Source organism: Malus domestica, chromosome 03 (genome assembly GCF_042453785.1).
Source record: "Malus domestica chromosome 03, GDT2T_hap1".
NCBI classification, from domain to species: Eukaryota; Viridiplantae; Streptophyta; class Magnoliopsida; order Rosales; family Rosaceae; genus Malus; species Malus domestica.
In genome coordinates, this window is record NC_091663.1 from 16,112,375 (window position 1) to 16,140,310 (window position 27,936).

Genomic DNA, 27,936 nt, shown 5'->3' on the forward strand with positions numbered 1-27,936 from the left:
GTTCAAGAATAAGCCTGTGGAAAGTTACTTCTTCAAAAGCAAGAAAAAAAGTTATGTTGTGTCAAGTGCTCACTTGTGTAAAGTGTTTGACTTGTGAGGATATTCAAGGGCTAAAGTTTGCCTTGAATATAAAATAATGAACCTTGTGTATGTCAGGTGTAGGGTGTAGGATTTGAGTAAACAAATTCGTTGGTTATAAAAATAATGAAATCTTGTATATGTCAGGCGTCGGGGGAAGGGCTTGAATATACAATTGGACGTCGGGGGAAGTGCCTGTATAATAAAGTGGAAACTGAGAATTTAATTACAAAAACTGGGTTTAAGGGATGAACGGGAGTTAACTCATATTCTAAGGTATTTGGAGCCAAGTGGTATAAGCATGGTATGGGACGTGTAGGCTTGGGTGCCTTAGGTATGTGTTAGCGGGATTATAAGGGAGTGAGTACATTCATCCATCTCATTTGCATATATTTCATGCATTTGAAAGAATTGTTACAATTTAATTATTATTTTGTTGGTAGTTTTTGTTGTGAATTAATTTGTGTACTATTCTATTTCTGTTGAGTGTTGAATAAATTTTAATAATTTTATTTTAACTTTTCCATCATGCCTTGGTTGTAAAATTTATTTCCATAGCTCATATATGGCTCACACCCTAACTCATGAATAGTCTTTATTCGCAGGTCGGGGTGTGACAATATACATCTGTTTTGAAGCTTGCAAAAGGGGTTTAAGGAGGGATGCATATATGTCATAGGACTAGATGGATGTTTTGTGAAAGGGAAACATCCAGGACAAATTTTAGTTACAGTTGGAATTGATGCTAATAATGGGATGTTCCCACTTGCATATGTTGTGGAAATAGAAAATGAAGACACCTGAAAGTGGTTTTTGAAAGGGATATTTTGGATACGGTCCCCAATCCTTAACATTCTTTGATTAAAACCTTAATAGTATTCAAGGTCCATTGACTTTGTACACCTCATCATATTACTATTAATATTTATATTTTTATAGTTTTGGCATTAATTGTTTGATATTTTATGAGATTTATAATCCTATAAATTTAAAATCTCTCATTATATTACTATTAGAAACGGTTATAATAAAAAAATCCAAATATTTTGATTGAATAAATGGATAAAAACTATGTAAAAATAAGAAATAATAAATGGTAAAAGAATGTATCCATAGTGTTAAAAAAATTGGTACATTTCACATATAACACAGTCGTACATTAATAAAGAAGAATTGATACATTAGAAATAAATTAGGGTACAGATAAAAGTTTAAAAATTATGAATACAAATGAATTTTTAAAAATATAGGCGCTAAATGAAATTAATACATGGGTACAAAATAAAACTAAAAAGAAAATACTACAAAAAGGTCGTACCCAGTGCACAAGGCTCCCGCTTTACGCAGGGTCTGGGAGAGGTGAATGTCGGCTAGCCTTACCCCCATTTATGGAGAGGCTGCTCCCAAGTCTCGAACCCGAGACCTACCGCTCATGGGCGAAGGCACTTGCCATCGCACCAAGTGCGACCTCTAAAAAGAAAATACTACAAATTAAAAAAAAATGTTGCAAATTAAAAGTGGGTACAAACTAAAAATATAAATACATGATACAAAGTTTAGGCATAAAACATAAATATATCATATGTAATTTTTCTATCATTGATTAAAAATACAATATCACGTGACGGTATACACATGGGTACAAACATAAATAAAACTTTAAAAAATATGGGTGCAAAAAGAAACTAATATATGGGTACAAATTAAAAATGAAAAGAAAATTGGTACAAATTAAAAAATATTTGCAAATTAAAAATAGGTACAAACTAAAAATAAAAATATATGATAAAAAATTTAGCCATAAATATAAATATACTAATTTTAACATTTTTAACATTAAAGGAATATATTTAAAAATAAAAATATTTTATTATTCAAATAATTATTGATGTTATTAATATCCAAAGACCTTGATCAAAAATTGAAAATGAATAGGATTTTAATCAATGGAGTAACAAAAAGAAGAATGCGAACCTAATTTTCCCTTTTTGAAAATATTGATTTTGCCTTAGACATGAGTAATGGTCATGGTTATGCATTCATCACAGATAAGCAAAAAGGGTTAATTAATGTCATTCAGACCCTATGCCTAATGTAGAGTATAGATACTGTGTTAGGCACTTGCATAATAACTTCAAAATAATACAGAGTGGCCTTGCATTAAAACAAATTTTGTGGGAGGCAGTAATGGCAACAACAATACCTTGGTTTTAGTAAATTATTCAGTCAATTATGGATAAGTTGAAGGAAGACAATATGGAAGCTTGGAAGTCGTTGAATGACAAACCACCAGAACATTGGAGTAAATCATATTTTAGGACATACTTTAAGTGTGATATTCTTGCCAACAATCTATGTGAGGCTTTTAACAAATCTATTGTGAAGGCAAAGAACAAGCCAATTTTGAGTATGCTTCAAATGATAAGGAAGAACTTAATGAAATGATGACAAATAGAAGAGTGGCTACTTTAAAGTGGAAGGGAGTTGTTGGTCCAAGAATTGAGAAAATAATTAACAAGTTGAAAAAAAGTGGGATTTGCCTGGCTACTCTAGCTGGAGATATGAAATACCAAGTTCAACACTTATATAAGGGGAGTTTGCAATAGACTTAGTATCCAAGACTTGTTCTTGTAGGAAATGGGATCTTTGTGGAATTCCTTGTGCTTACACTGTTACTTGCATTTTAAGAACAAAACAAGATGTTGCTTTATATGTTGATGAGTGCTACAAGCAAACATTCTACCTCATGGCTTATGCCCCTGTAAATTACACATCTCCCCTGGTCCTGATCAATGGTTAAGAGTGGCAGATACTATCACTATTAAACATCCTTTACACAAGAAGCAAACAGGCAGACCTAAGAAGAATATGACAAAAGAGCCTGGTGAAGAGCCACCAATGACAACTCATGGTGGAAAAAAGCTAGGAAAATGGGTTTAACACAAACAATATACATGTCATCAATGTGGACATAAAAGGCCACACAAGAACTTGTGGAAATGAGGGCTATTCTAGTCATTTAACACCTACTCATGGCACTCATGAGCCAAGTCACACAACTGCAAAGACACCAGGGACACCTTAAGCCACTCAAGAGCCAAATCATTCAGTTGTTAACACATATACACTAGAGGTATAATCTGTTTTGTATAGTGTTTTTTTTTTTAATTGTAGTTTTTGATGTTGAAAGTGTAAGTCCATTAAATTGGATGATAATGTAGGTGGGAAGGGGCATAGGCATGGGAAAAAGAAGAGGAAGAGGAATGGGAAGAGGGAGAGGCATGAGAATGGTAGTATCTAGCTCACAGCCCACTCCACAAGTTCAAATGGTACATTCAATAGCCCTTCAGTTTTTGTATTGTTTATTCTTTACTTGTTTTTTTCGACTTCAACAATAACTTGTGAAAGTTGTGATAAAAGGAGTCTGATTGGATTTTATATGGTGACTAAGTGTAAGCTATTATCATTTAGTTTTCAATAGGTACAAGGCTATACTGGTGGCACTTCCCAAGTAGTGTCACCACAATCACAATCTACCAACAAAAGGTACAAATCACCTGCAAAGAAAGGCAAATCCTGGAAGCCTTGAGTATGGAGGGAGTTTGTAGTTTGGATGTCACTACACAAATGGAAGAAAACAAGCTACACCCATTTATTTTCTTCTTTAAAAAAAAATTAGAATAGTTTGATATTGATTTTTTACATATGTTTTATATAAAAGTTTATCAAACACTATAATACTATTTTTTTTCAAAAGCACTTTTATAAAAAAGTTTACCAAATACTTTACTGCTTTATTTCACAGCTGTTTATTCTCATAGCACAATAAAAACAATTTTTTTTCGAAATACAGTAATACCAAATTAGCCCTTAGAATGAAGTTGAGAAACGAAGTTAACTTAACTCGCACGCACTAAACTGACTGACTCCTCCTCCACACGTGTAAGCGTAAGGGAGCTGGACACGTGTAAGGGTAATAGTGTCTGAGGAGCCGTAGCTGGTCAAGTCCACGTCACGTGGCTGTCTTTAACGCAGCCTCCCATTTTCTTCCTCGCGAATTCTCTCTTTCTTTTCACATCGACATTCCTCGCTCCTCTCTCAGGTCTTCTTCTGCGCCTCAATCAACATAAACCCTAGAAAAGTAATTTGGGAATTTGAAATATTCAATTAAAATTCAATTAATTTCGCTCAGCTTTTGCAGATCTCAGACTCGTCGTGATTGAAGCTTCAGAAGGAGGCTCTGTTTCTGTATTTGGTTTCTCAGGTGAGTCGCCAACTCGTGCTGGTTCGAGTCAACCGTAGGGTTTTTATGTAATCGTTAAACCTTGGTAATATTATGCGTTTTTGGAGTGGGTCGTGTTTGATTTATTTGATTGATGTTTTCCTTCCATGGTTCTTGGAGTTTTGAATTTTTTTTTTATTCGGTTATGCCGGGTTTGTGTCTGTTTGGTTGCTGAGAAAATGGTAGGAAAGGGGAACAAGATTGAGAGAAAGTAGAAAGATTTGAATTCTGGGTTTTTATTTATTTTGTGTATTTTGATAAAGTGAGAAGATTTCAACAAGTTTCAGTGAGTTTTGGGTACAATCTTGTTTGAATTTCATATCTTTTTCTCAGAAGCCAAGCGGATCGTTCCAAAGCTATGTTCTTTTTTGTTGATTTTTCTTGGAAATGTATGGTGTTTGTTGTTTGCAGCTTGGGATAGTTGAATGGTGAAATTTTTGGGGTAAAATTCAAGTAGCTTAGAGGGTTTTCTTGTCTAAAGTTCGAGCTCTGGGTCTCATGAGAATTGTTAGGGGAATGCAGAGATTGTTTCCCGAGGAGCAGAGCGTGCTGGGCTGGAAGAAAACCTTCAGCCAAGGGATTGGCGTGACTGTGCCCAAGGCCAGAACGCGTGACAAGCATAACTCTATGTTTGGGGTTTTGTGAAGGGCATTAGGCTAGGGTTTTGAAGACGTTAAGCATTGAATACAATGACTAGAATTCTGGTTCAGCGAGGTTCTTCAAGTGGTTCTTCTTCCAACCCAACTCGTCCTTCTTCCTTGTCTGGGTCTTCTTCTGCTTGGGCACAGTCACAGGTTAATAATCCTCAGGCTCTTTCGGTTGTGAAAGATGAGGAAATTGTAGAGGAGGCACAAGAAAATGTTTTTGTGGATGAGCTGCCAGAGTATTGTGGGAGTGGTGACAATAAGGCCGTGAAAAATGATGATCTTTTGACAGAAAGCTGTAATGATGACAATGTGAGTTCAAGTGATGAACTAGCTGAGGGGGAAAAAGTTGGTAAAAATGACATTGCCAGTCCTGGGGAATTGATGAAAGGTTTAGACGGGGTGAGGATTTCTGAAAGGGTGACAGTTGAAAATGTGGACTCAAGCAGTGATTCTTTACAAAATGTGATTGCGAGTTCTCAGCCACCACCTCCTCCAGTCCCTCCTCCCCCAAAACTTTCCTCAGCAAACTCGAATTCAAGGAGATCTGTCTCAGGGAGTTCAAATGCTGTCCGGATTGGACCTTCTAGAAGAGCAGCTGCCTGGCCTGTTGTTTCAACTAGGACTTCGCCAAATGGGTCACTGCCTTCTTCTCCCAGGTCCCATGGTGAAAGCGAGGGGTACAATAGTGCTGATGAGCATAGTCCTTGCTTTGTATCTTCCTATGATGACACTGTAAGTTTCTGATCTTATATAAGCAAAATTGCAAATAAGTAAGAAAGTCTGATGTCCTCTTTAGTAGGTTTTATTGCCAAGAATCCTGGTGTTTTAGAAGGAATTGAAAAACATGGCACAATACAAACGTCTCATTTGGTGATTTTTGGTACATTGCCCAAATATTTGCTTTGGTTTTTTGGATACTCAAGCCTGAACACATCTCAAAGTTGAACTTTTTAACCATTATTTATCACAAAAACAATAGGTTACATATTCTCAGAAACTAAGAAACAGCAGCATCCCAATATCAACTTAATACAAACTCCTCCCTATCATGAAGAAATGTTTAACAAAGACGCTTTAGCAGAAGCTAAACATGTAGGAGGTTGCGCCATTAAATTTCATATTATTTTTTGTTTGAAGCCTTGGAGGTCGCATTTGCACCCCCAGTGTGATGTTACATTTGTTTGCTCCATTCTTCACTTCTAATACAGAAATCTCAAATTGGCATGTTAAATCTATATCAGGAAAGAGAACGACAGTTTGAAATTGATATTAGGCGTGCAAAAGGTTTTGAAGTGAAAAGAATGCTGGAGGATGGGAATTGTCTCTTTCGTGCTGTTGCAGATCAAGTTTATGGGGATTCTGAAGCCTATGACTTGATCCGGCAAATGTGCATAGATTACATGGTATTATTCCTTACTTGCCCTCTATCTTTATTCTATTTATGCTCTTTTTTAGGCGCTGTGGATATATATATATATATATATATATGTTTGGTACTTATTAGAGATTAATTTGGGATCTCGCTATGTAATGTTAGCATACACTTGCAAATAACAAAAAGATTTTTTAATTCTCTTTAAAATTGAACTATTGCTATATGGTTGATTGGCCAACAGTGGGGTTGCTGGACAATGTCGTAAAGCGAATTGGTAACCCAAACAATGTTATTAAGGGTGTAATGGGGAGAAAATTAAAGATGTGAATAGTAAAATAGAAGAAACCAGGTAGTAGAGGGAAAAGTTTTCTATAGTAACAATACTTTTAGTTTTGATTCCTATCCATTATTTGTTAAAGAAAACAAATTACTGGACAGAAAAATAAATATAGCTTTCTTTTTCATAATCTCATCCGTTAATGCTATACCATAATGTTTTTCATACCTACTTAATGCTATAGTTCATCATAACTTCTGATACTTAGCTCTCTGTATTTGTCAAGGAACGAGAGAGGGATCACTTTTCTCAATTTATTACAGAAGGATTTACCTCTTATTGTAAGAGGAAAAGAAGAGACAAGGTATGTCACATCTTTCATTGATGTCCACTCCTTGAAATACTTTATTGATGGGGTATGCCTACACATTAGCTCCATATAGTATCTTAAATTGGCATCTTGAGTTCCTCTAGTTTATTCCCAGAATAATGGTAAGGAGGTGGAATGCCATTTGATGCATGTCCTCTTAAAGGCTGTGATCATATTACAATATCATCCCTACGTTCTAAGGTTATTTTTCATAGTTGTTATGTCTAAGCTGGAGACTGGCTAAAGCTTTTGTAGTATCTGTTCCTGTTCTTCAATATCCTTCCCCCTTTTTTGTAGGCGAAGTTGCCTAACAGTGGTGTGTTTGTGAGTATTTCTTTATGTGTCTATGTGTTCTGGAAGTGAATCAACGCTTGCTGTGCTTGATTCTAAATGGTGAAATGGCTTATTTTTCTGGTCTGTTTAACAATTAATTTTTATCTTATTTTATTTTGGATGTTTGTAAAATAAAACAGTCTAGTGAAGGGTAATAAAAGGGGAGTGGGAAACTTAATTCTGTGTGCTTGGTCTTAATGGGATTCGGTGTGGCAGTCTTTGATTAAGACATATATGTTAAACTTACTAGTTATGTAGGAAAAGAAGCAGGGTAACTCATGTACAATGACGGGTTCGGTTTTACTCATTAGATTTTTAACTTTATATCTAACACTTGTGGTTTTATAGCGGTGGGAAATGATGAAATCTTTTTCCTGGTAGGTGAAATTACACCTATAATGCTTACAGAAGTAATCTATTTTCCAAAAGATTTCACATTTGAGTGTTTTAGAGATCTAGAATTTGTTTCATTTTTTGTACTGAATCTCAGGGGATTATCAAGTCTTCTTTTCTTTGATGTCAAAAATTTTGTAAAACCATCAGTTTAAATGACACAAAAATGCCCCAAGGAAAACCTTATAATTTTGTTTAATCAAAGTACAGCTTAAAAAAAAACCCTCACAGTGTCTTTTCCTATGCAAGTTAAATTGTCTTATATATTAAATATTTAGCATGAGCGTCCTATTGGCAAATATATCGCAATGGTCCTTCGTATTGATGGTGATGTGACCCCATTTTCATCGAATGTAATGTTGTGTGCAACTTTTGCTAGGGTGGTGTTGGTTGAATCAGATTTCAAACTACATTTTAAATTCGAATTCTGTTAGGAGAGATTGGTTGCGGCAGTGAAAACTAGCGATGGCTTTGACATTTCTTTATTAAATGATTCCTGGGTTATGATGATGGAGCATGTTCTCACTCAAAGGCCCTCTGCTAAAGGAGTTGTTATTCTTTTTAGTTCCTCAAGACCTGATTATTTCCAGGCTCACTCTTTGATATTAGATAATAGACATCTTAAGAAGTTAAAAAGCACTATGGAGGAAGGGAACTATACCTCGTTATGTTTTCAGAGCAACTATAACTTAATAGTCTCTGTTGTGTCATGAAAATGTTGTAGGATAAAGCCTTACCCAGCTTTGCACCCTCACTGAAGGCATTCAAACCTAGCTTTACATTCCAAAAAGAAGTATTTGCTAACCCAGCTTGGAAACTGCCTTGCATGGCTGTTGATTTCTCGGATGACAATTGCACCATCTCATGTTGAAGAGTAATTAGGTTTCCTCTTGAAGTGATGCTTGCTAATTGTGAGAGAGTGGAACAGTCTAGCTGCTTAATTATGACACGTTGATGAATATTGTCAATGACCGTATAGTTTTATGGTAGGTGACTTAGGTGAATTATAATAATAGAGGCACATGTGTTAATTGCTAACAAAGATAGTTGGTATAATTATAAAACTTGAAAGATCTTATCTCCAATATTGCATGCTACATATTTTACCCTTTCTCAGCATCCCCCTACTCAATAAGCATGGTTATTTTCTTAGTTGCCATTCAAGTGTTTGTCTTTCAGTTATTTATGTTATAACTTAGATCTGGTGGCTTCAGTTTTCACCATGTTAATACCTTTGTTTAGTTTTTTACTTACTGGTAATATGATGTCTGTGAATTATTGACCCAGTGAATTTTTGCACAGTTCCCTGTCTTTTCCACAGCAGACGTGTTTAATAACTAATTTGATCTTATGTCAGGTCTATGGAAACAATATTGAGATCCAAGCCTTATCTGAAATGTATAATCGGCCCATCCATATTTATTCCTATAGCACAGGTTTTTAAGCTGAATAATGATTTCTATCTTCCTTCCAGTGAAATTTTCTATTCGCAATGTTTTGTTAACTTAAGTGAGTTTGATGCAGAACCGATTAATATTTTCCATGGAAGCTATGACACTGACACACCACCCCTACGACTAAGTTATCATCATGGAAATCATTACAACTCTCTTGTTGATCCCCGTCGTCAGACCATCGGTGTAGGACTTGGGTTCAGCCGTCTTCGTGGAATGGGTGTATGTGCTTAATTATTCTTTATTCATTAGGCTTTAATTATGTTACTTCTATACATCTGGATGAAACATTGATAACATAGATTTTCCTTTTCTTTCTGACATGATAAGACTAGGGTTGTATATAAAGGGGAAGGTTAAAAAAACGAAACTGAGAAATCTAAAGTGTAAAACTTTTGCCAGTTCCTTCAAAAAGTCTTGTTACTATTTACTGTCACATGGCATGCGCACATAAATTTGTTCTTTAATTTATTGGGCTTTCGCTGCTGCCATTCCTGGATAAACAAAAGAAGTTACTGTTATGGGGAAGAGAATTGGGCTCAACGGGTGTTTGGCTTGAGTAAAGTGAATGTTATTTTAGATCTTTTTCGGGGGCTGGGAATGGGAGTGGGGAAGAAATGCAGTGGGATGAAGAAATTCGGGGCTGAAAATGGCACCATTCATTCGAAGCGTTGTTAGTTATTAGTGCTTCCAATTAAAGTTGTTGTCAAAGAAAGTGAGGATGTGATGGTCGCATCACTTGATGAGCCATCTATTCAGTGGTTTTGTTTCTGAAAGGTGTAATTGTTGGGTTTTTGGCTCAAAATTAGGATGATACAATAAATTAGGTTTGTGTTACCTATTTGGTTTTGGTGTTCTATTTGGGTCTGGATTTGACTTCCTAGTTAGTTTCCTTGGTGGAGAGATTTTGTTAATTACCTATTTGATTAGGATTTGGATTTATTTCCTATTAGGATTCTTATTGTAACCTAAGTCCTATGCACTATAAATAGGACCTTAGGGTTAGTGTATTTAGTGTGCCTCATCATGGTTTGGTTTTGGGTGGAGGTCACCGTTTGGAGTCATGAGTGTGGCAAATTCATGGCTCATTCGTTTGGCAAATTTGGTGAGAGTCAATTTGTGAGTTTGTGAGTTAAGAGAGCAATTTGGGAGAATCTTCTCCGTTACTTTTGGGTTCTCTACTCGTTTGGTTTAGGGTTTGTAATTTGTGGGATTTGGGTTGTGAGAGTTTAAACACTCCTTTGTGATCTCCATTTGTTTAGTGAAATTCCTCTCAGTGCTTTGCCAGTGGACGTAGGCTTTACGCCGAACCACGTAAATCTCGTGTTAGTTTGAGATTGGTTGTTTTAGCTTTCGCCTACGACGTTGATATTGGTACTTGTTATAATTCGCTTCCGTTTATGCATAAAAGTACAACAGTAATTCGATTAAACAACTTAATCTGATGTTTCATCTTTTCGTTTCTGTAGTCAAATATTGACAAGGATCAGGTCAAGGCTGCTATTAAGGCTCAACAGGACCAACAAATTGATAATGCAAGTATCCTGATGTTTGTGCATTATGGTTTTCAAAAATACTTGACCTGGAATTTCATGATCACTTTTTCCTCTCATCTTTACTATTTGCAGGCACTTCTAGCTGAGGGGCGATTTTACTCGGATCTGGAGCTTACTGAGAAAGAAATTGAGCGTATGGTTATGGAAGCTTCGAGGCTTGAATACGCAGACGGCACATTTAAGCAACAACTTGGACGTAGAGAATCTTCCACTTCTAGTGCTGAGCCGTCATCTTCGGGAGCTAGTGAGTTTCCCGTTCCTTTGTTTCTTCCCCTCGCCTCCCTCTCTCTCGTACAGAACTCGGTAGAAAAAATATTTTTGGTTTGAGTGTGGGCTCAATTTATAGGTATTAAACTGCATTTTTGGATGATTTAGTTTGGCAACTCTTGGGTACATGGGTGGAATTTGCACGTAGGCTCTGATTAATTGTATGCTACTGGTGAATTTGGGAAGTGTGTTAGTGACGAGAATTTCATATGAACAACAGGATCATCAGGCAGTGAGACTAAAGTTGAAGAGAGGGAGCAAGGATTTCAGGATTCGACCCTTAGCAGTAGTATGCAAGTTGTGCTATCGATGGGGTTCAGCTATCTGCAGGTGATTGAGGCATACAGCATATTCGGAGATGATGTTGATTCCATGGTTTGTTACTTGTTGGAAACTAGCAGCAGTAGCCGGCGCAAAGGCAAGGCAACCGAATGACCTGGTACGAACCAATTTAGGAACGCTTGCTTAGTTGTGCTGAAATTGCTGTAGTGCTGGTAAAGAAAATGATTCCTATTTAATGGAGGCCTGTGAATCTTAAATATGTAATCTAAGTTCAATCAATAAAATGGAATTACTAGTTTGTTTTTGAGGTTCTTTCTACGCACTTGTCTTTGTTTTTTGCCATGATATTGAATAAATCAAACAAATTTTACCACTCTTTTTCGACAAGTGAGCAGCAGTGAAGGAATGCGCTCGGGTTAACATTACATCGTCCAAACAACTTTAAATCTCTACAACTAGAATTTCAATCATTTTTTACCTGTCACGAGAAATTTCGCTCACAAACATACTAATCCGGGAACACTCTTTGAATACAATACAAGCAACACTCATTCCGAAGACATATCACAGTACATACATTTTCCTTCTTTATAGTTATATTTTTTTTTTCTTTTGAACAAATCGATATTATCTACACTAAGGGGAGGGGGGTGTCGCCTTTGGCGAGAGTTGAACCTAAGACCTCTCACTAATCAGTGAAGAGGAATACTACTAGACCGTAGTACTAGTGGTCTTTATAGTTATAATTGAACATAATGGTTTTCATTTTTCTATCAAAATACAGAATGGTTAATTAAATTCTTAATGTTATTTATTGACGTGAATTTGATGGTAGATGTGATGCTTTAGACGCATTTTTTTTCTCTATTTGAACATCGTTTTTGTTTTTGTTAATTAAATTTCTATATTTCATTCGATCTAAATGGCGAGAAGTAAGCATATGGTGTGCATGTGGGGAAAATGTTGCGTTGAAATCAATTCCCTTCGAATAACAAAAGGGCAAGTCTGACTTTAACATTTCCTTACAAAGGCGGGAAAATAGAGCGTGGGGGTTAGCAGCGCTTGGCAGCGAAGTGGGCTTGGAACTTTCCAGAAACAAATTATAAACCCAAAACCTCGAAAGTACCCCTTTCCCTTCTAGAACTTCTTCGGAAGAATGCCGGGGCGGTTTCGTCATTGTGAATAACAGCGCCGCGGGGTCGCTTGAGAAAGAAGGTTTCATGATCCGAGTTGGACCTTCGCCTTCCTTAAATTCCGCTTCTTCCTCCCAAATTTCGGCGGTGGCTGAGCAGAAACCGAAGACGGAAAAAAATGTCCCAGAACGGGAAATTGACGCCGAACCTGGACCAGCAGAGCACGAAGCTTCTGAATCTGACGGTTCTGCAGCGAATCGACCCCTCCGTCGAGGAAATTCTCATCACCTCCACTCACGTCACCTTCTACGAGTTCAACACTGACCTTAGCGAATGGGTAATCTTTCTTTTTTATTCCACAAATTTTCATCTTTTTTGCTTAATTCTCATTAATTCCACTCATGATCCGATTCTAATTTCATAATTTTCGTTCTAATTGATATGTTTTTTTTTTCTTCTTTCAAATTTCAGAGTCGCAAGGACGTCGAAGGATCGCTCTTCGTGGTCAAGAGGTAATTTTACATTACTGTGATAAATTTCTAGTGGGTTTTGTGTTGTAAGATTTGGGTTTTTTTTTTGTTGCAATTTGGGTTTTGGGTGTTAATTTTGTTGCTGTTATCCCAGGAATGCGCAACCTCGGTTTCAGTTCATTGTGATGAACCGGCGGAATAGTGGTCAGTACATTTGCATTGTGTTTTAATTCCTGACCCGCGTTGTTTCGCTGCATTTGTAGTTGTCTTGGATTGGAAGTTTTATTGGTATTTGAGAATGGGGTTTATCAGATTTTTCATGTTACGAGCTGAACTTGACTCTTTTGTATAGGCTTCAATAACGGAAAAGTTGCTATGGTACTGATAGTTTAGGGTTTAGGGTTTAACTTAGATAGTAAGCTTAATGTCTCACGCTAGAAGAGTGAAAATATGTTGAAGTAGCGTATGAGCTCTCGGGTGTCCTTCTCTTACAAGCTGGCTTGGCCTGCTCTGGTACCAAATATCATTAGAACCAGTCTCCAATCATTACTGGAGTCTGGAATCTGGACCACATTTCCGAGTTCTATTTATCTTTTAATTTGATTCCTCTCTTTGCCTCGTGTTAAATCCTATGCATTTGATCCTGCATGTTGGCTTGCTCTATTGTCGCTCTATGGTGAATATCTTTGTGCTCCACACAGCAAAGTGTGCTACATGATAGGCTAATTATTTGAGATTGAGAAATGAAATTTTATTGACTCGAGGCTTCAAATCTTCTGATTTAGTTATCAGCTTTTCTAGTATTTCTTTTTAAGTTTATATCTCACGTTTCAAAATCTTCTGATTTAGTTATCAGCCTTTCTAATATTTTTTTAAAGTCTATATCTCACGTTATTTGGACGTTTAATGATGTTTTCCTTTTAATTTTTATATGGCATGCATTTTATGTTTAATTTTCTAAATTTCTATATATTAAGATGATCCAGTATGTTTGCATAAGCAGAAAATTTGGTGGAGGATCTCTTGGGAGATTTTGAATTCGAAGTCCAACATCCATATCTATTGTATCGAAATGCGGCTCGAGAGGTCAATGGTATTTGGTTCTACAATCCAAGTGAATGTGAGGAGGTGGCAAATATGTTTAACAGGTATTGTCTTCTTGCAGTTTAAGTTGATTGAAAAATTATTATCTTTGTGCTATTTTTGATTGACACAATCAACAACTTTGTATGGCAGTGAATGGATTTCCTATTACAATAAGGCATTATGTGGACAGTGCATAACAATTAAATATCTGAAGATCTTAAAAGTACTTCAATAACGTACTATCCAAAATTTATATTGGATTTCTTTTGTAAGACCAGGAAGAAAAATAGATAGCTCTAAACTTTAACACATGTTAATAACTTAATACATTCCTGAAATTGATATTTTTACCTGTGTATTTTACTATGTTATCAGTCACTGTTTGAATAGGTTGTGCAGAAAAAACCCTTCCAGGGAATCACCCTTTAATAGTTTCACTCTGTTGGAGGTAAATAATGATGTCTAGTTTTTGTGCAAAGATACAGTGGAACTTATCTTGTACATTCATGGAATTAGTTTAAAACTTTAAATGCAAGTAACATACCTCATGGTGAGAGAAAATTTAAGGTTATCGTGACATAGTAGCGCCATAGTTTTGCATACCACTCTTTCGAGTGTTTATTTTCTTATATACTTCTCGTAACTTTAATTTATCGGTAAACTGAAGTTCCGGAAACGCATTTGTTAGTGTTTTAAATATTGGTTTCTTACATGACAGGTCCTATGGATGTTATTATTGCAACTGTTTGCTGGGATCCTGATTGAATTGCATTTTATTTATCCTTCTTATTTATATAAAAGTTAAAAGGCAAAGGGGAGAATCTCCCAAAGTGTATATTATTCTTATTTGCTTTGTTTTTAAATCTGTTCTATCTTTATTTATGTGTCTCCAGGATTCTTAGTGCATATTCCAAGGTACCTCAAAACTCAATGGTATCACCAACAAAGAGGTAATATTCATTCATTTTATCCCTACTTAGCACCAATGTAGTTCTTCCCTTACTTCTGAACTCTGGTATTACAATGTTTTTCCTTGTTGACAATAGTATATAAACTTCTAGCTTTGTATTATTGATCACTTTTTAAGGGCGATATTTTCTTTTTGTATATTGCTGAGCTTGCAAACTTTAGGGTTGTAAAAGTCTTGGAATATTTATTAATATTCTGGTGTCAAGACAATAGTATAAGATATTATGCGTTTATGTTCAATAAGATTTCAAATGTTCAGTTGTGCAATTTTGTAGAAATTCTAGTCAATTTGGTTATGATAACAACTGAAGGAAGGATGTATTCTTTTGTAGTGAGTTTGAGGAACTGGAAGCAGTCCCAAGCATGGTTATTATGGATGGTCCTTTGGAGCCATCGTCATCAACTGCCTCTCATGTCACAGACATTCCGGATGATCCGGCTTTTGTGAACTTCTTCAGTGTATGTTCTCTTCCTCTTGATGGAGCTAGTTTACTTGCTTAGTGTGAAAAGCTTAGGCACTATCAGGGTCATAATCCAGGATTCTTTAAGCACACAAGTGATGTAGCCATGGAAAAAGTGTAGCTATGCACCATTTGCGTGCCTGGTTTGATGTACTTTAACTTTGTGACTTTCTAGTCATACCATGTGGATTCTGGGATGATTCTAACATGGCTTTCCAAGTTTATAGTATTAACTGTCTAGGGTTTCATGAGTTTCTAATTTTGTGACATTGATTGAGGAATTTTGGTTGCTCTATGCAGCAGTAGAATCAAAATGTTTCGATTTTCTAACAATTTCAGCATTTAATGCTAATATTGGTATATTCTCACATTCAGTAATGAATAGTTAATGTGGGATTGTTGGTTCTCGTTCTTTAAGATAATAATAAATAAAATTGCCAATGGAGTACCTCCTAAATGTGCCTGTTTGCACTGTGTTTTATGCTCATTTCAAGGAAACATGTACTTGGTCAATGGATGCCTACATATGCATGCCTTAACACAAGCACGAGTCCGTATACAGCTCGGAGATCTAGGATTGGGTCTTTTGACTCTTGTCCTTTCTCTGGAGCAGATTATTTTATGTTCATGCATAGTGTCATCCCTGCATGTGTATATATATTGGAGTGAACGTACTGATGGATATAATTTTAGGACCGATGGAACATCTTATTCATTTTTCCTAACATTAATTGCAGACGGCTATGACTATCATGAATTCTTCAACTACAGCAATTACCGGACAGCCTTACCAATCATCTTCGACAACCTATCTACCTTCTCATCCATTCGGTGTTGCACCTTCAAGTATTCCTGGCATGCAAATTCCATGTGCTCCACTGCTATCATCGACAACTTTATCCCCTTTCGTTGACCTCCCTGAATCCCATAACACCACCAACTTGGCCAGTAATCTTGTAAAGCCATCTTTTTTTGTTCATCCTTCCTCTTCAGCAACAACGATGCCAGCTGTCACTGCATCAAGCCGTGCTGCTTCTCTTCTTCACCCTGCTGTAAGTGTGCAACGTCCATATGGTGCTCCTTTGTTACAACCTTTTCCACCGCCAGCCCCTCCACCATCTCTCACAGCTGCTTCTTTCCCTCCTAACTATGGGCCACTAAATAGAGATAAAGTACGAAATGCACTCATGCTGCTTGTACAGGTTAGTCTTTCCGGAACATCGTTATGTAGATATATAATTGCACTCTTTTTTTTTTCAGTTGAATAAGATTTCATGTTTGCAGTAATGTTCAAAATTCGTTCACACAAATTGTGGCAAGTGTTTAAAAATGCATCACGAACGCTTTGTAGTTTTATGATCGATAAATATTAGGAGCTGATTGTAATTATAGGATATATCAAGGAACCGATAGCTAGATTTATATCTCCTGATGCCTTTTTCCCAGGAGACACATCCGTTTGCATTACAACTTTGAATTTTTTGAATTATATTGGTCCTGGGTACTGAGTCAATTATCTAGAGTTGTAGACTGAAGTAACCGCTGAGTAATCTTGCGGTTCCTCGTGATTATGAGTATCATTAACCTTGTTCATAGTTTGATTACGAGCTTTGCATGTGTTGTAGGATAATCAATTCATCGACATGGTATACGGAGCACTCCAGAAGGCACACCACTCGTAACCTTTTCGGAAAAGCTTTACTGTCAGCATGTTAACGCAGGCCACTGAACACCTACAGGAAGCAGCACAGGCTAGAAGCTGGTTTGTGTTTTGTTCATTGTGTGCCTTGTTTAAAACGCGTGCGTATGATGTATAGGATTTCGATTCTCATTCTCATGAGAGGGGAAGTTCGATATAGGGGTATGTTGAGTTTTAAATTTGTCTGTGCCATGTAGTTTTGAATGTTTGTCTAGTCTTTATTTGATGCGCGAGTAAAGACCCTTGTATTCTGAGTAATCTTACTCCCCTAAACACCCCCTTTGCCCGAGCAAGTGAATATTAAATCCATATTGAAATGTGCTAGTTGCGGACTGTTAAGTGCCCGTCAACCTTCAGACTTTCATATACGGATCTATCGACTGCCAAGGATGTGTTGTCCATGGAAACTGTTATTAGCACTTAGTTTGAGATTGATGTGCTTCTTTAATAAACTGCTTCTGCTCTACTTTAAGAATAATCAGCTGCAAAATAAAGCAGTGAGCGTTTGAAAGTCTTGTGAGTTTGAAAGGCAGTGTCTAGAATGATAATTAATGTGATTGTTTAAAATTAATGAGCTTATTACAAGAGCTAAAAATATTATAAAGACCAACTCCGTTTTTATTTGTTAGTTTCCAGAGTTTTTTTTCTTTTTTTTTTTTCATTTATTTATTTATTTATTTTTATTTTTTTGAACAAAAGTTTCTGAACATACTTTAAAATGAATGATCAAATTAACAAAAACAGCACATTAGACCAACAAAAACAATTAAATGCAAATTGCAGATGGAGTTTGAGTTAAGGCATTGGCAAATGGTTTTGTACTTGAATGTATGTAGATGGGCGAGTTTGTCGGGTAAATTGCATAAACATCATCTCAGACTGTTGGGTGTGTCCGCAGTTACGACTAACGACTCAAATGTGGATGTACTGCCTCGTCAATTTTTAGTTATAAATGTTATCAAAAACATGAACCATTGTTTTAGTGTATTTTCGCTACTTCATGTCCCCTTGAGTCAAGTACCTACAAGAATTCATGCCCGCACGCTACGAAAACCTGTATTTCCACCTGGTAGCCACGTACTAATCTCATCTCTGCTCATTCCATACAAAGACAATATTGAGTCAATCTAGCAGCCATTACTGCAAATTTATCCATGCCATTTTCATTCTCGTCTCAGGTTAGCCGCCAAGCCCCTCCGATGACTATTTGTTGCCTCCTCATTCTCATCTCTTTTCTTTCACTTTTATTTTGAAGAAGAAGATAGAGAAAGAGGGCTTAGGGATGGATTGCTCGATATGTGGAGATCGTTAGTGAGCTTTTTTGGTCGAGGTTCTCGCTATCGATCGAGATGAGTAATTTATGTAATGTGTTCACAATCTTCTTATTTTCAAAATAAATGAAAATCATGAACTATCAAGAGTTTTTCTCTATTTCTAATTATCTTTATCTACTTTCAAGTCAAGCATGTTTGAGTTCATGTGAATATTTGCAATGCGTATGTATACAATTTAAGTGGGATTACTTGGAAATTTTCATGGAGCATGAGAACTTCAATGTTGGGTTATCCAAAGAATAAATGTATTACACACAGAATTTATTTGGAAATTGTAAGGCTTTTAGTGTTATTTGTATAAGAGAATTTATTTTTAACCAATTTCTGAATACTTTTCTTTTTTACTTGTATTCAAACACCGGGCGCGGATTAATTTTTTCACTGACCTTGGGTCTACGGTGTGACATTAACATAAGAATTTCGCTGATTAAAGATTGTGCAAACAACTCTATAGTCACAAATTGTAGACTTCTACGCAATAGTGATTATGATCCCTAAACGTCTAGGAATCTTGAGCTTGAAATAGAAAACTACCCTTGAAAAATTGTTTATTGTTGCAGTTAGTATTATTACGGGAATGGTGTAAACTAGAAGTAAGAATCTTATAGGATCTAGAAGATCTTTTTTTTTATGTAATTTGTATTACTTGGAGGAAAGAATCTTATAGGATCTAGAACATCTTTTTTTTATGTAATTTGTATTACCTGGAGGAAAGTAAAGCCCGTTATGATTAATATTAATAAAGGCACAAGGCCAAGAGGAAATCAATCAAGCTAGACAACTAAGCCCCTTCTCCCATCTCTATGTTGTCATTTTCTTCTCTGTCTCTCTCTCTCTAATATTATTTACTACAACATGTTATCAGCTCGAAGTGTGTTTCTAAACTTAAAAAGAGGAATCGATGATGCTGTGCTACGAAGAAGATTCTTCTATGAACGGTGATAAAGCTTTATTAGCTAAGTAATTATAATTATATTTATGTGAATTCGAATTATATACGTACCCAAATTTTGATCAGACACCTTTTCTCGTTAGACTTGAGGTGTTTCTCCCATTGGATTTATCGTAGCCAAATTTTGGTGAGACGAGAGTGTCGCCGACACGCACGCACCGCGCAACAAGAAAACCAAATCTCCCTCCCTCTCCCTCCCTCTCTCTCTCTCTCTCTCTCTCTCTCTCTCTCTCTCTCTCTCTCTCTCTCTTCTTGAAAGAAATGGCGGCTTCGTTAGGAGGCCGAATGTCCAATAGCTTTCTCAGGAACGCCTCACATTCCAACTCCTATATCTCTCCTGCCCACTTTCTCTTCTCGAGGGGATTTTCTTCCAAGCTTTTCGTCAAAGGTTCTCTCTCTCTTTCTCTCTCTCTCTCTCTCTCCACTGAGACGTTTCAATCATTTCAGACAGCTATGTCCAATGAAAAAGATTTGATTTTTGATTTCTCTGTGTAGACCCATTTGCAGATTAGCTGTTTGTTGAATTGCCTCTGTGAATCTCCTTTTTGGGTTCAACAAATTGCCTGTTTGTAATTTCTTTTTTACTACTAGTATTGTCTCAATGAACAAGGATTTCTATGGTTTGTGTTTATTTCGCGTAATCGGATTTAGGGTTTGTAAACTCATTACTTGGTATTAGATTTTTCGAAAACCAACGGATTTCGGAAATGCTTGGAATGGAGGAGCTATTTTTACTGGAAAATGAAATGGAAATCTCTCTTTGATGGAATGGAAGCTTAAATATATGAGCATGGTTTATTTCAAGTCGTCATAAAGTTCACAATTTGAACTCGGGAATGCATTATTATGAATTGTTAAACTCCTTCTTCGGCCTTACCTTTCGAAACAAGCATAGTACTCGGGTATTTGGCATCCACACGAGCTTCTACGCTACGTGAAGGGTAGGGCAGGTTTCATGGTTGTGAGTGACTTATATGATCAACACTGTTGCTGTTTTGTGCATCTCCGTAGTTATATTGTTTGACACGGACATTTTTATCCTACTTGTGTTAATCAAGGGTTGTATCTCATTAGGTATATCATTTGCCACCACTGAAAAATCATTAACTGAAGCATTTTCGCCATTTGGAAAGGTCGTTCATGGTAATGCCCTAATCCTGTCGATACAAGCTTAGGCATAATTTTCTATATTAATAAGCTGCAAATTTCAAACATCCTGCTATCGTTATTCCTTTTCAGTTCACATATTGCGAAATGCAACTACAAACAAGTCAAAAGGATTTGGATATGTGACCTTTGAAGGAGAAGAGGAGGCCCAGAACGCTCTGACGAACATGAATGGGAAGGTAAGACTGCATTGGTTCTTTTCTCTCACTTCAGTCCGGGAATGTTTCTTGACACTACTAGAACTACTTGCAGATGGTGGATCAACGCGTTATTTTCGTGGACAAAGCAGGGCGCTACACTCGAGGGGTCTAAAGTGCAGGTCGAGAGAAGTTACGTTGTGCCCTGTGATCATTTTAGGACATTTTCCCTGAATGACTAGTAATAGCTGGAATTTTTCTGAAAGAATTTGAGGTTCAAATAATTTTTGGTTCTGTTTGAGATATTACAGACTTTTTGTAGCTTGGGTGGGTAGTTTTAGTAGTGAAGATGTTGAATACCTTCTGAAAACCTTGACACTTCTTGGTGTCCACTTCTTTTCCACGAGCTTTCGCTAGAATGCCAATTTGGCATCACCGTTACTTTAGGGAGCTGTTATTGGCACTAGAAATGTATACGAAACGAAAATGGGGTTGGTAGATATTATTCTAGTCTTGATGTATTATCTTCCTATGGGCAAATTCTAGCGTATGCCGGCTCGGGCCACGTGCCACACACACACACAAGATTCCCTTGTATTTGGTCCTAATTCTCTCTTATGTTGTATACGATGGAGTTTCATGTTTCATAGAGTTCCGCCCTAAAGGCCAGATTTGTTTTCTATAGTATATGCCAGATCATTGTCCAATTTTACGAGGGAGTAGGAGTCAAGTCATTCCTTTATTAAGAGCGCTAAAGTGAGAGACTTGGATGCAAAGGGAGCTACATTAAGGTCGCGTTCAGTAGGACTATTCACTATATTGAAGGCATTTTGATGGAAGAAATGATATCTCGACTACCTTCCACAAAAATGGTAGGATTAAAATGCCCTTAATATAATGAATATTCTTATCCAAGTCAATTCTCTCTAACAAACGAGGCCTTATAATCATTTTAGATATGCTCGGGTCTACAAGCAAGTAAATTTTTAATTGAAATAATCATGTCAGGTCCTTTCATTATTTTTTAATAAAAAAAGGCGGAACTCTCATTTTAAGGTTAAGTTTTTGAAGGCATTTTAGTTTTACTTATTTTACACTAGCCACTTAGTACTACGGGCTAGTGGTATTCTCTTCATTTGTAAGTGAGAGGTCTTAGGTTTGATTCTTGCCAAAGGCAAATTTGAATCACATTATTGCTAGCTCATTGTGAGGCTAAACCCACCCCCTCGTTAGGCTTGAGAAACGGGTCGTGTTTGCCGTGTTCGTGTCGTTTTCATGTAACACCTCGTATCTTAACGGGTCGTGTTGTGTCACACCTATCATCTTAACGAATTCTTAACAAGTCGGGTCATTTTACCGACCCGTTAAGAAAAATATTTTTATTTCTTCTAAATTTGCACATACTACACTGCCACATAAATATTACTTCGAAAACTAATTCAAAACGAAAAACCCCAATTTTCAAAAACCCTAAAAACAAAAAACCCCAAATTAAAGAAATGAAACCAATCTTAATTCGAAAACTAATTTGAAGCAAAACCCTATATTTTGGAAGTAATTCGAAAGAATCAACAATTACCTCGATCAAGGCTCGAGGTTTGCTTGATCCAGAGAAAGAGAATCAGAGAAAAAAGTAGCTGATCGACTGGTGGTGCGTTACTAGGTCGCATGTGGTGACAACGGTGTGGTGGAGGGAGATGATGTGAGAATTACTTGACACACAAAATTAAACCCTCTTTTTGACAATTGTAGTATAGATGTAAGTAGGGTATCGTTCTAGGCCGGGGATTAGGAGAGATTGCTAATCTATTCTAAATTAATTTAAAAATATTAAACAAGACTCAAGGACACAAAACTAGGCTAAAAACTCTAATAACTCGAAACACACTTAGAATGACTCAAAATAATGAAAACAATCAAATTAGACACTAGAAACTGAAATGGACGGAAATTGAATTAAAAGACTAACAACAATGAAAACTAACTAAATAATATAATTTAATAATGGGGGGGTTTGGTTTTGACGAGAAGTAAATTAAACTTAAATAAATTACATAATTGACAAAAGCATGAAATTAAGGTGAAAGGATAGGTGACGGACTAGCTAGAGGGTTCTTCTCCACACATGACACATATGCAACCTAAATTGATTTTCAGTTGTTCTTTCAATAAATTGTAAATCTCAATGTTCCGAGTTAATTAGGTCCGCTTAAATTAACTCTTAGATTTCCCTAGATTCATTGGATTGAATGGAATACGCATTACAACCAAATTATTCCTCATCAAAATCCCTAACTATGGAATACGCATGATAGAGACATTCAACAAATATCATTAAGTTCAACGGAAATCATAAACATTGACTAGGCATTCATAACTATGGAATACGCATGTTAATCCAGCCTAGAATTCACTTAACACGATTGTGGATAACAACCTTCACTACTTGTGAATATAAGTTCATAACGATTAGGTGAAACTCCCTTATATTCTAACATCAAATTCATGCATGAAAATTAAGTGTGCACTCTCAACCAACATACACAAATTAGTTATCAATCAAGCAGTTAAGCAAATTAAATCACAACTCAGAAATCACAACTGAAGGTAATCAATTCATATTACAAATATATTCATGGCTTTGAACTTCCCCCTAGCTAAGTAGGGGATTAGTTCCTCATACTTGCAATTAAACAAAAACAATTGATATTAAACATAGAAAAACAAAGTAGAATACACCTAGAATGCTCCAACAACTCCAATGGAATGGCTAGCACAACTCCAAGCACTCCTCCTTCTTTGCAAGCCTTGGAACTAATGTAAATGTGTATGAATTTTTGTGTCTCTTCCTTGAAGGCTGAATGGTGCTTATATAGAGGTTGGAAATGAAAAGAATTGCAAGGTAATGGACACAAGAATCTCACGGCAAGGGAAGGGAAGGATGCTACCAGCTTTGTTTTGCATGTGTGTGAGCTGTCTTTGTGCTCTTTCCACCTAGAAATAATCATGCCAAAGCCACCCAAAGCTATAAGTGGGAGACCAACAAGAAATCCACTTCATAGTGGTCCAATTTCTTTGCTTTTTCTGCTGTCCATTCACTCCCCTTTGCTGATTCCATTCTTCTTGCCGTGAGTGTGCATGTGTGTGTGTGTTTGTGTTGTCCTCATCACTTCCCACTCTTCCATGCTTTAATTTCTGATTCCTTGCTGCCCATGTGGTGTGTGTGTTGCTGTTTTCTTTCCTTCTTGCTGCCCATGTGGTGTTTATACTTGCACAAACATGTTCTTCATCCATTTAGCTAGCAATAAACACATTTTCTGCCATCACATGGCAGCTATGATGTTTGAAGTTGTAGGCCAACACTTTGCACACACACATGCAGATTTCTAGCCCTTTGAATCATCAAATTCGTCCATCCTCATGTCTCCATGTTTGCACCATCCAATCTTGGCCCAAAAATGCTCCAAAATGCTCCAAAATGCATCTTCTTGCATCCTTGGCCCATAGAACCTATAAACACACGAAAATGGCTTAAACTACTAACATAACTAAGAACTAAGAACATAAATGCACGAAAACAAACATACTAAGTCGCATAAATATGCTCCTATCAAATTCCCTCACACTTAGCTTTTGCTAGTCCTCGAGCAAAACAAAGAAACAAAACATAAGTACAAAACAAAACCTAAACCTTCCAACATTTACCTTAGGGATTTTCAATGCAACATGACATGCAAAAGATCATCATAACCACAGATTTTTGCCTTTCCTACCCTTGAGCACATACTTAATCATAGTCACCACATACTAGTTCACATATAACCAATTAAAACGATGTTTTGAATGTAGTAACATGCCTTAGAGAATTTGCTCAATTCCTTACAAGATACACTCTTATTTTCACTCTGATTTTCTGACTACTTACCCTACACTAGATGTATGTGAGAAGATTGATGTAAACATGAAAACGAACACTCACATATGTTTATAGCAAAGAAAGCAATTTCTGGAGTTATTAAGCATGTATAGATATGATCTCATGACTGGAATGCTACTACTTAGATGCGAGAACCAGTGACACCATATGCTCATACCAATCCCAAACTCCACATATTGAAACACATAACACTCAAGATTGAAGTTAAGGGTTGTAACGGGGTTAGGGGTGATTGGCTAACAATGAAAGGTAAGGAAACAAACGTTTTTAAAGCATAATAAGCAAAGTAATGAAATTGATGCTTAGAATTCCCTTTGAATGCAGCAACTAACTTTAAACACAATGGGGTTATTCATTCAACTTTTTAGGGCCGATTTCAACTTTTGGACCTTTTCTACAACAAACAACACTTGTGAGCCTTTCCTCACTTATTTCAAACTCTTTTTCTTTTCTTTTCAACACTTTTTCTTTTTCTAACCCGTGCCTTATTACTTTCTTTTGGCACTCAACACACAAAAATCTTATTCCCCCACACTTGTTTTCTGCATAAGGACAATCAAAAGGAATTCATTTTAAGTCATGCTTCATTACGCTTTAAAAACAAGGGTATGGATAGTCCTAATCTAGGCTAGGTAAGGGTAATGTGGGTTAATAAAGAAAATAGGCTAAACAAGGCTCAACGGGGTTAAACTTAAACAAATATGCACAAGATAGGCTTTTTGGCTCTAGTTCACTACACAACTTTCATCTTGAATATGTGTTATGCAAATCAATGTCATGCTTTGAATGGAACGGGCATAAGTTCTAGTATTTGGAACTAAATGATGAAACCCCTTCTAAGTAGCAACCAAGCAAAGAATGATGAGATCATGCAACGACTTTAGACAACAAAAATGCACAGATTAATAACTCTCCAAAGAACGTATTAGGCTCAAGTCTCTCAGGGTTGTAGTGTTAGTTTGAGTTCCTTCCTTCAAGCATGTTACAAAAACTGATTTTTTTTTCTTCGTGATTACATGTGAATTCGTAAACTATAACTATAACCAAGCATAAATCAAGAGCATATCAAACTTCCATCCATGTTTATAACTTTCTTTAACAGTCATGCAATTAAAAACCAAATCCTCATTATTGTGTTGGAAGGTACCCTAAGACACAAACAAACACACAAAAATAACTCTTTTTGGCTTTTTCAAAACAATTTTTTTTTTTAAAAGAAAACAAAACTAATTAAGAAAACAAAAAGCAACAACATGGAAACAAATGAAACTCGTTCGTAGTTGAAGGTACAAAAAAAATTTCAATTGGGTCATTTTTTATACTCTTTACCCCCAAACTTAAACTGGACATTGTCCCCAATGTCAGAAAACACTATAATGCAAATAAAAATAAAATAAATAAATAATAAGAAACAAAATAAAGCAATTGGACTGAAAACTTCCCTAATTTGCAGTAAAATCAAGCGATGACCCCCAAGCTAAAATTCTGCAATCAACTTCAAGGGTGGAAAGAACCAAAAGTTCCTGCAAAAAAAAGAAATAAGTCAGTTAAGTAACGCAAGAAAATGTAAAAAAAATTGCAAACGAAAAATTGAAAATCACGATAAAAGACAATGAAAAGAACTAATAAGTGATCATTGGTCGTGCTTGTTGACTTTCCACAGCTTTCCTCTTGAACGGGGTGACACTTAGCTTTTTACTTGCAAGTGATGATTTGTTGATATTGTACGGCGAGGCTTTGCTCTTTGGTGATGTTGCAGTTCCTTATTTGTTCTCCAAGCAGATGTGGCAGCTTCTCTAGTTCTTCAACTCAGACTCCTTATGCTGGGTTGATTGTGCAAGCTGCATTCTTCTCTGCTTGTTTCTTATTCTCGGAGATGAAGAAGTGCTGAGAGGGTGTGCCTTTGCTGTGGAAGGCGAAGGTAGATACTTATAGGACTTTTCTTCACAACCGGAACTATTCCCTCACTCATTGTCGGCAGCCGGTGGATGGATGAATAGTACAAATTACGCGCTTTCTGACAAAGCTGCCCGTAATTTCCGCAAAGCTGCCAGTTGCATGTGACGAGTGACGACACGTTTGGACAACTTGATCTTTTGAAATCCGGGGTTCGGCTCGTGGTTTCTGAGCAAGCCCAGCCTTTAAGAAATGAAACGCCTCTTTTGAGAAAAGAATCCGACTTTTGAGAAAGGAGCCCCGACTCTTCGATTTGCGAGAGGACGCTTCTTCGATTTCTGAGGAGCGCCTCTTTGATTTCTTCTTTTTATAGAGGCGCTAATTTTGTTCCACAACACACTTGAGCTCCCTCCTGTAAACACTCCCTTCTTGCACTTCCGAAATCTTAATATGTCTGATCTCTTCTTTCTCAACACCTTCAGAAAATGTCTGGCCCTTCCGATCGTCGTTTTGACTTGAACATTGGTGAAGAGGCAGCTCCGCCTTCACCAGACAACATATGGCGCCCATCCTTCATATCCCCTACTGGTCCCCTTACCGTGGGGGATTCGGTGATGAAAAATGACATGACCGCTGCGGTGGTGGCCCGGAACCTTGTCACCCCCAGAGATAACAGACTGCTCGCTAGACGGTCTGATGAATTGGCGGTTAAGGAGTCTCTGGCTCTTAGCGTGCAGTGTGCGGGTTCTGTGTCCAACATGGCCCAACGCCTATTTGCTCGAACCCGTCACATCGAATCGTTGGTGGCTGAAATACAGAGTCTCAAAGAGGAGATTAGAGGACTCAAGCATGAAAATAAACAATTGCACAAGCTTGCACACAATTATGCCACAAACATGAAGAGGAAAAAAGAGAGGTTCTGTGTCCAACATGGCCCAACGCCATTCAATAGCCATTCAGTTTAATAACCACAAATAAAGAGAGGTTGAACGAGGGAAAAAAAAATGAGATTGTCATTTTCCTTTACGCTGCTTGGTTGGACATCTCGTATTTACTCACAGTCCCTACAAACTTTTTCAAGCCTTGATTTTCAAAGTAAATACAGTAGAACCTCTCTAATACTATATAATGGAATAACCTCCTTAAAGGCATAAAAATTTCAGTCCCAACTTAGGACCAGTTATGTATTGAAATAAACTCTCTATTGTAATAATTTATAATTTTTCTTGGTCACTTCTTAAGGAAATACGCCTCCACATAGCTTAATTATCAATGAGTACAAAAATATGCAAGAAACAAAATACTTGGCACTTAAGGAATCCTATTTAGGAAATACAACATTCATTAAGAATAAATAAGTCAATAAATAATCTTTTTTTTT

The 27,936-nt window shown here is 36.7% G+C and overlaps 3 protein-coding genes across 8 annotated transcripts; all 3 read left to right on the plus strand.

Moving 5' to 3' along the window:
- The first annotated feature begins 4,094 nt into the window (after nucleotides 1–4,094).
- On the plus strand, nucleotides 4,095–11,612 carry LOC103424922 (OVARIAN TUMOR DOMAIN-containing deubiquitinating enzyme 6-like). Of its 3 annotated transcripts, none has more exons than XM_008363011.4 (10): nucleotides 4,095–4,180; nucleotides 4,280–4,342; nucleotides 4,772–5,739; nucleotides 6,249–6,410; nucleotides 6,946–7,023; nucleotides 9,113–9,191; nucleotides 9,280–9,431; nucleotides 10,679–10,744; nucleotides 10,838–11,009; nucleotides 11,253–11,612. In XM_008363011.4, the coding sequence occupies exons 3-10, from the start codon at nucleotides 5,050–5,052 to the stop codon at nucleotides 11,465–11,467; spliced, it is 1,614 nt and encodes a 537-aa protein (XP_008361233.3). In that variant the 5' UTR covers nucleotides 4,095–4,180; nucleotides 4,280–4,342; nucleotides 4,772–5,049; the 3' UTR covers nucleotides 11,468–11,612. The 3 variants fall into 3 exon arrangements, with proteins under 3 accessions (XP_008361233.3, XP_028955757.2, XP_028955756.2); XM_029099924.2 differs by having other exon boundaries at nucleotides 4,115–4,180; nucleotides 4,883–5,739; XM_029099923.2 differs by having other exon boundaries at nucleotides 4,117–4,180; nucleotides 4,873–5,739.
- A 635-nt stretch (nucleotides 11,613–12,247) lies between these two features.
- LOC103424932 (mRNA-decapping enzyme-like protein) lies at nucleotides 12,248–17,390 on the plus strand. The gene is made up of 8 exons (XM_017328393.3): nucleotides 12,248–12,784; nucleotides 12,919–12,959; nucleotides 13,072–13,121; nucleotides 13,921–14,065; nucleotides 14,897–14,953; nucleotides 15,305–15,431; nucleotides 16,171–16,635; nucleotides 17,059–17,390. The coding sequence occupies exons 1-8, from the start codon at nucleotides 12,626–12,628 to the stop codon at nucleotides 17,113–17,115; spliced, it is 1,101 nt and encodes a 366-aa protein (XP_017183882.3). The 5' UTR covers nucleotides 12,248–12,625; the 3' UTR covers nucleotides 17,116–17,390.
- A 1,853-nt stretch (nucleotides 17,391–19,243) lies between these two features.
- LOC103424724 (uncharacterized) lies at nucleotides 19,244–21,369 on the plus strand. Of its 4 annotated transcripts, none has more exons than XM_070819054.1 (5): nucleotides 19,244–19,404; nucleotides 19,502–19,806; nucleotides 20,493–20,561; nucleotides 20,658–20,764; nucleotides 20,838–21,369. In XM_070819054.1, exons 2-5 carry the CDS (start codon nucleotides 19,680–19,682, stop codon nucleotides 20,895–20,897), a joined length of 363 nt encoding a protein of 120 aa, XP_070675155.1. In that variant the 5' UTR covers nucleotides 19,244–19,404; nucleotides 19,502–19,679; the 3' UTR covers nucleotides 20,898–21,369. The 4 variants fall into 4 exon arrangements, with proteins under 4 accessions (XP_070675155.1, XP_028955759.1, XP_070675157.1 ...); XM_070819056.1 differs by lacking the exon at nucleotides 19,244–19,404 and having other exon boundaries at nucleotides 19,472–19,602; nucleotides 19,645–19,806; XM_070819055.1 differs by lacking the exon at nucleotides 19,244–19,404 and having other exon boundaries at nucleotides 19,473–19,602; nucleotides 19,639–19,806.
- Nucleotides 21,370–27,936: the final 6,567 nt, after the last annotated feature.

Coding starts and splice junctions, on each gene's coding strand:
- LOC103424922 (XM_008363011.4), top strand. CDS start 5,050: ATGACTAGAATTCTGGTTCAGCGAGGTTCTTCAAGTGGTTCTTCTTCC. Junction 9,192..9,279: donor TATTTATTCCTATAGCACAG/GTTTTTAAGCTG, acceptor AGTTTGATGCAG/AACCGATTAATATTTTCCAT. Junction 11,010..11,252: donor GCCGTCATCTTCGGGAGCTA/GTGAGTTTCCCG, acceptor TATGAACAACAG/GATCATCAGGCAGTGAGACT.
- LOC103424932 (XM_017328393.3), top strand. CDS start 12,626: ATGTCCCAGAACGGGAAATTGACGCCGAACCTGGACCAGCAGAGCACG. Junction 14,954..15,304: donor ATGGTATCACCAACAAAGAG/GTAATATTCATT, acceptor ATTCTTTTGTAG/TGAGTTTGAGGAACTGGAAG. Junction 15,432..16,170: donor CTTTTGTGAACTTCTTCAGT/GTATGTTCTCTT, acceptor CATTAATTGCAG/ACGGCTATGACTATCATGAA.
- LOC103424724 (XM_070819054.1), top strand. CDS start 19,680: ATGGCGGCTTCGTTAGGAGGCCGAATGTCCAATAGCTTTCTCAGGAAC. Junction 19,807..20,492: donor TTCCAAGCTTTTCGTCAAAG/GTTCTCTCTCTC, acceptor GTATCTCATTAG/GTATATCATTTGCCACCACT. Junction 20,562..20,657: donor ATTTGGAAAGGTCGTTCATG/GTAATGCCCTAA, acceptor ATTCCTTTTCAG/TTCACATATTGCGAAATGCA.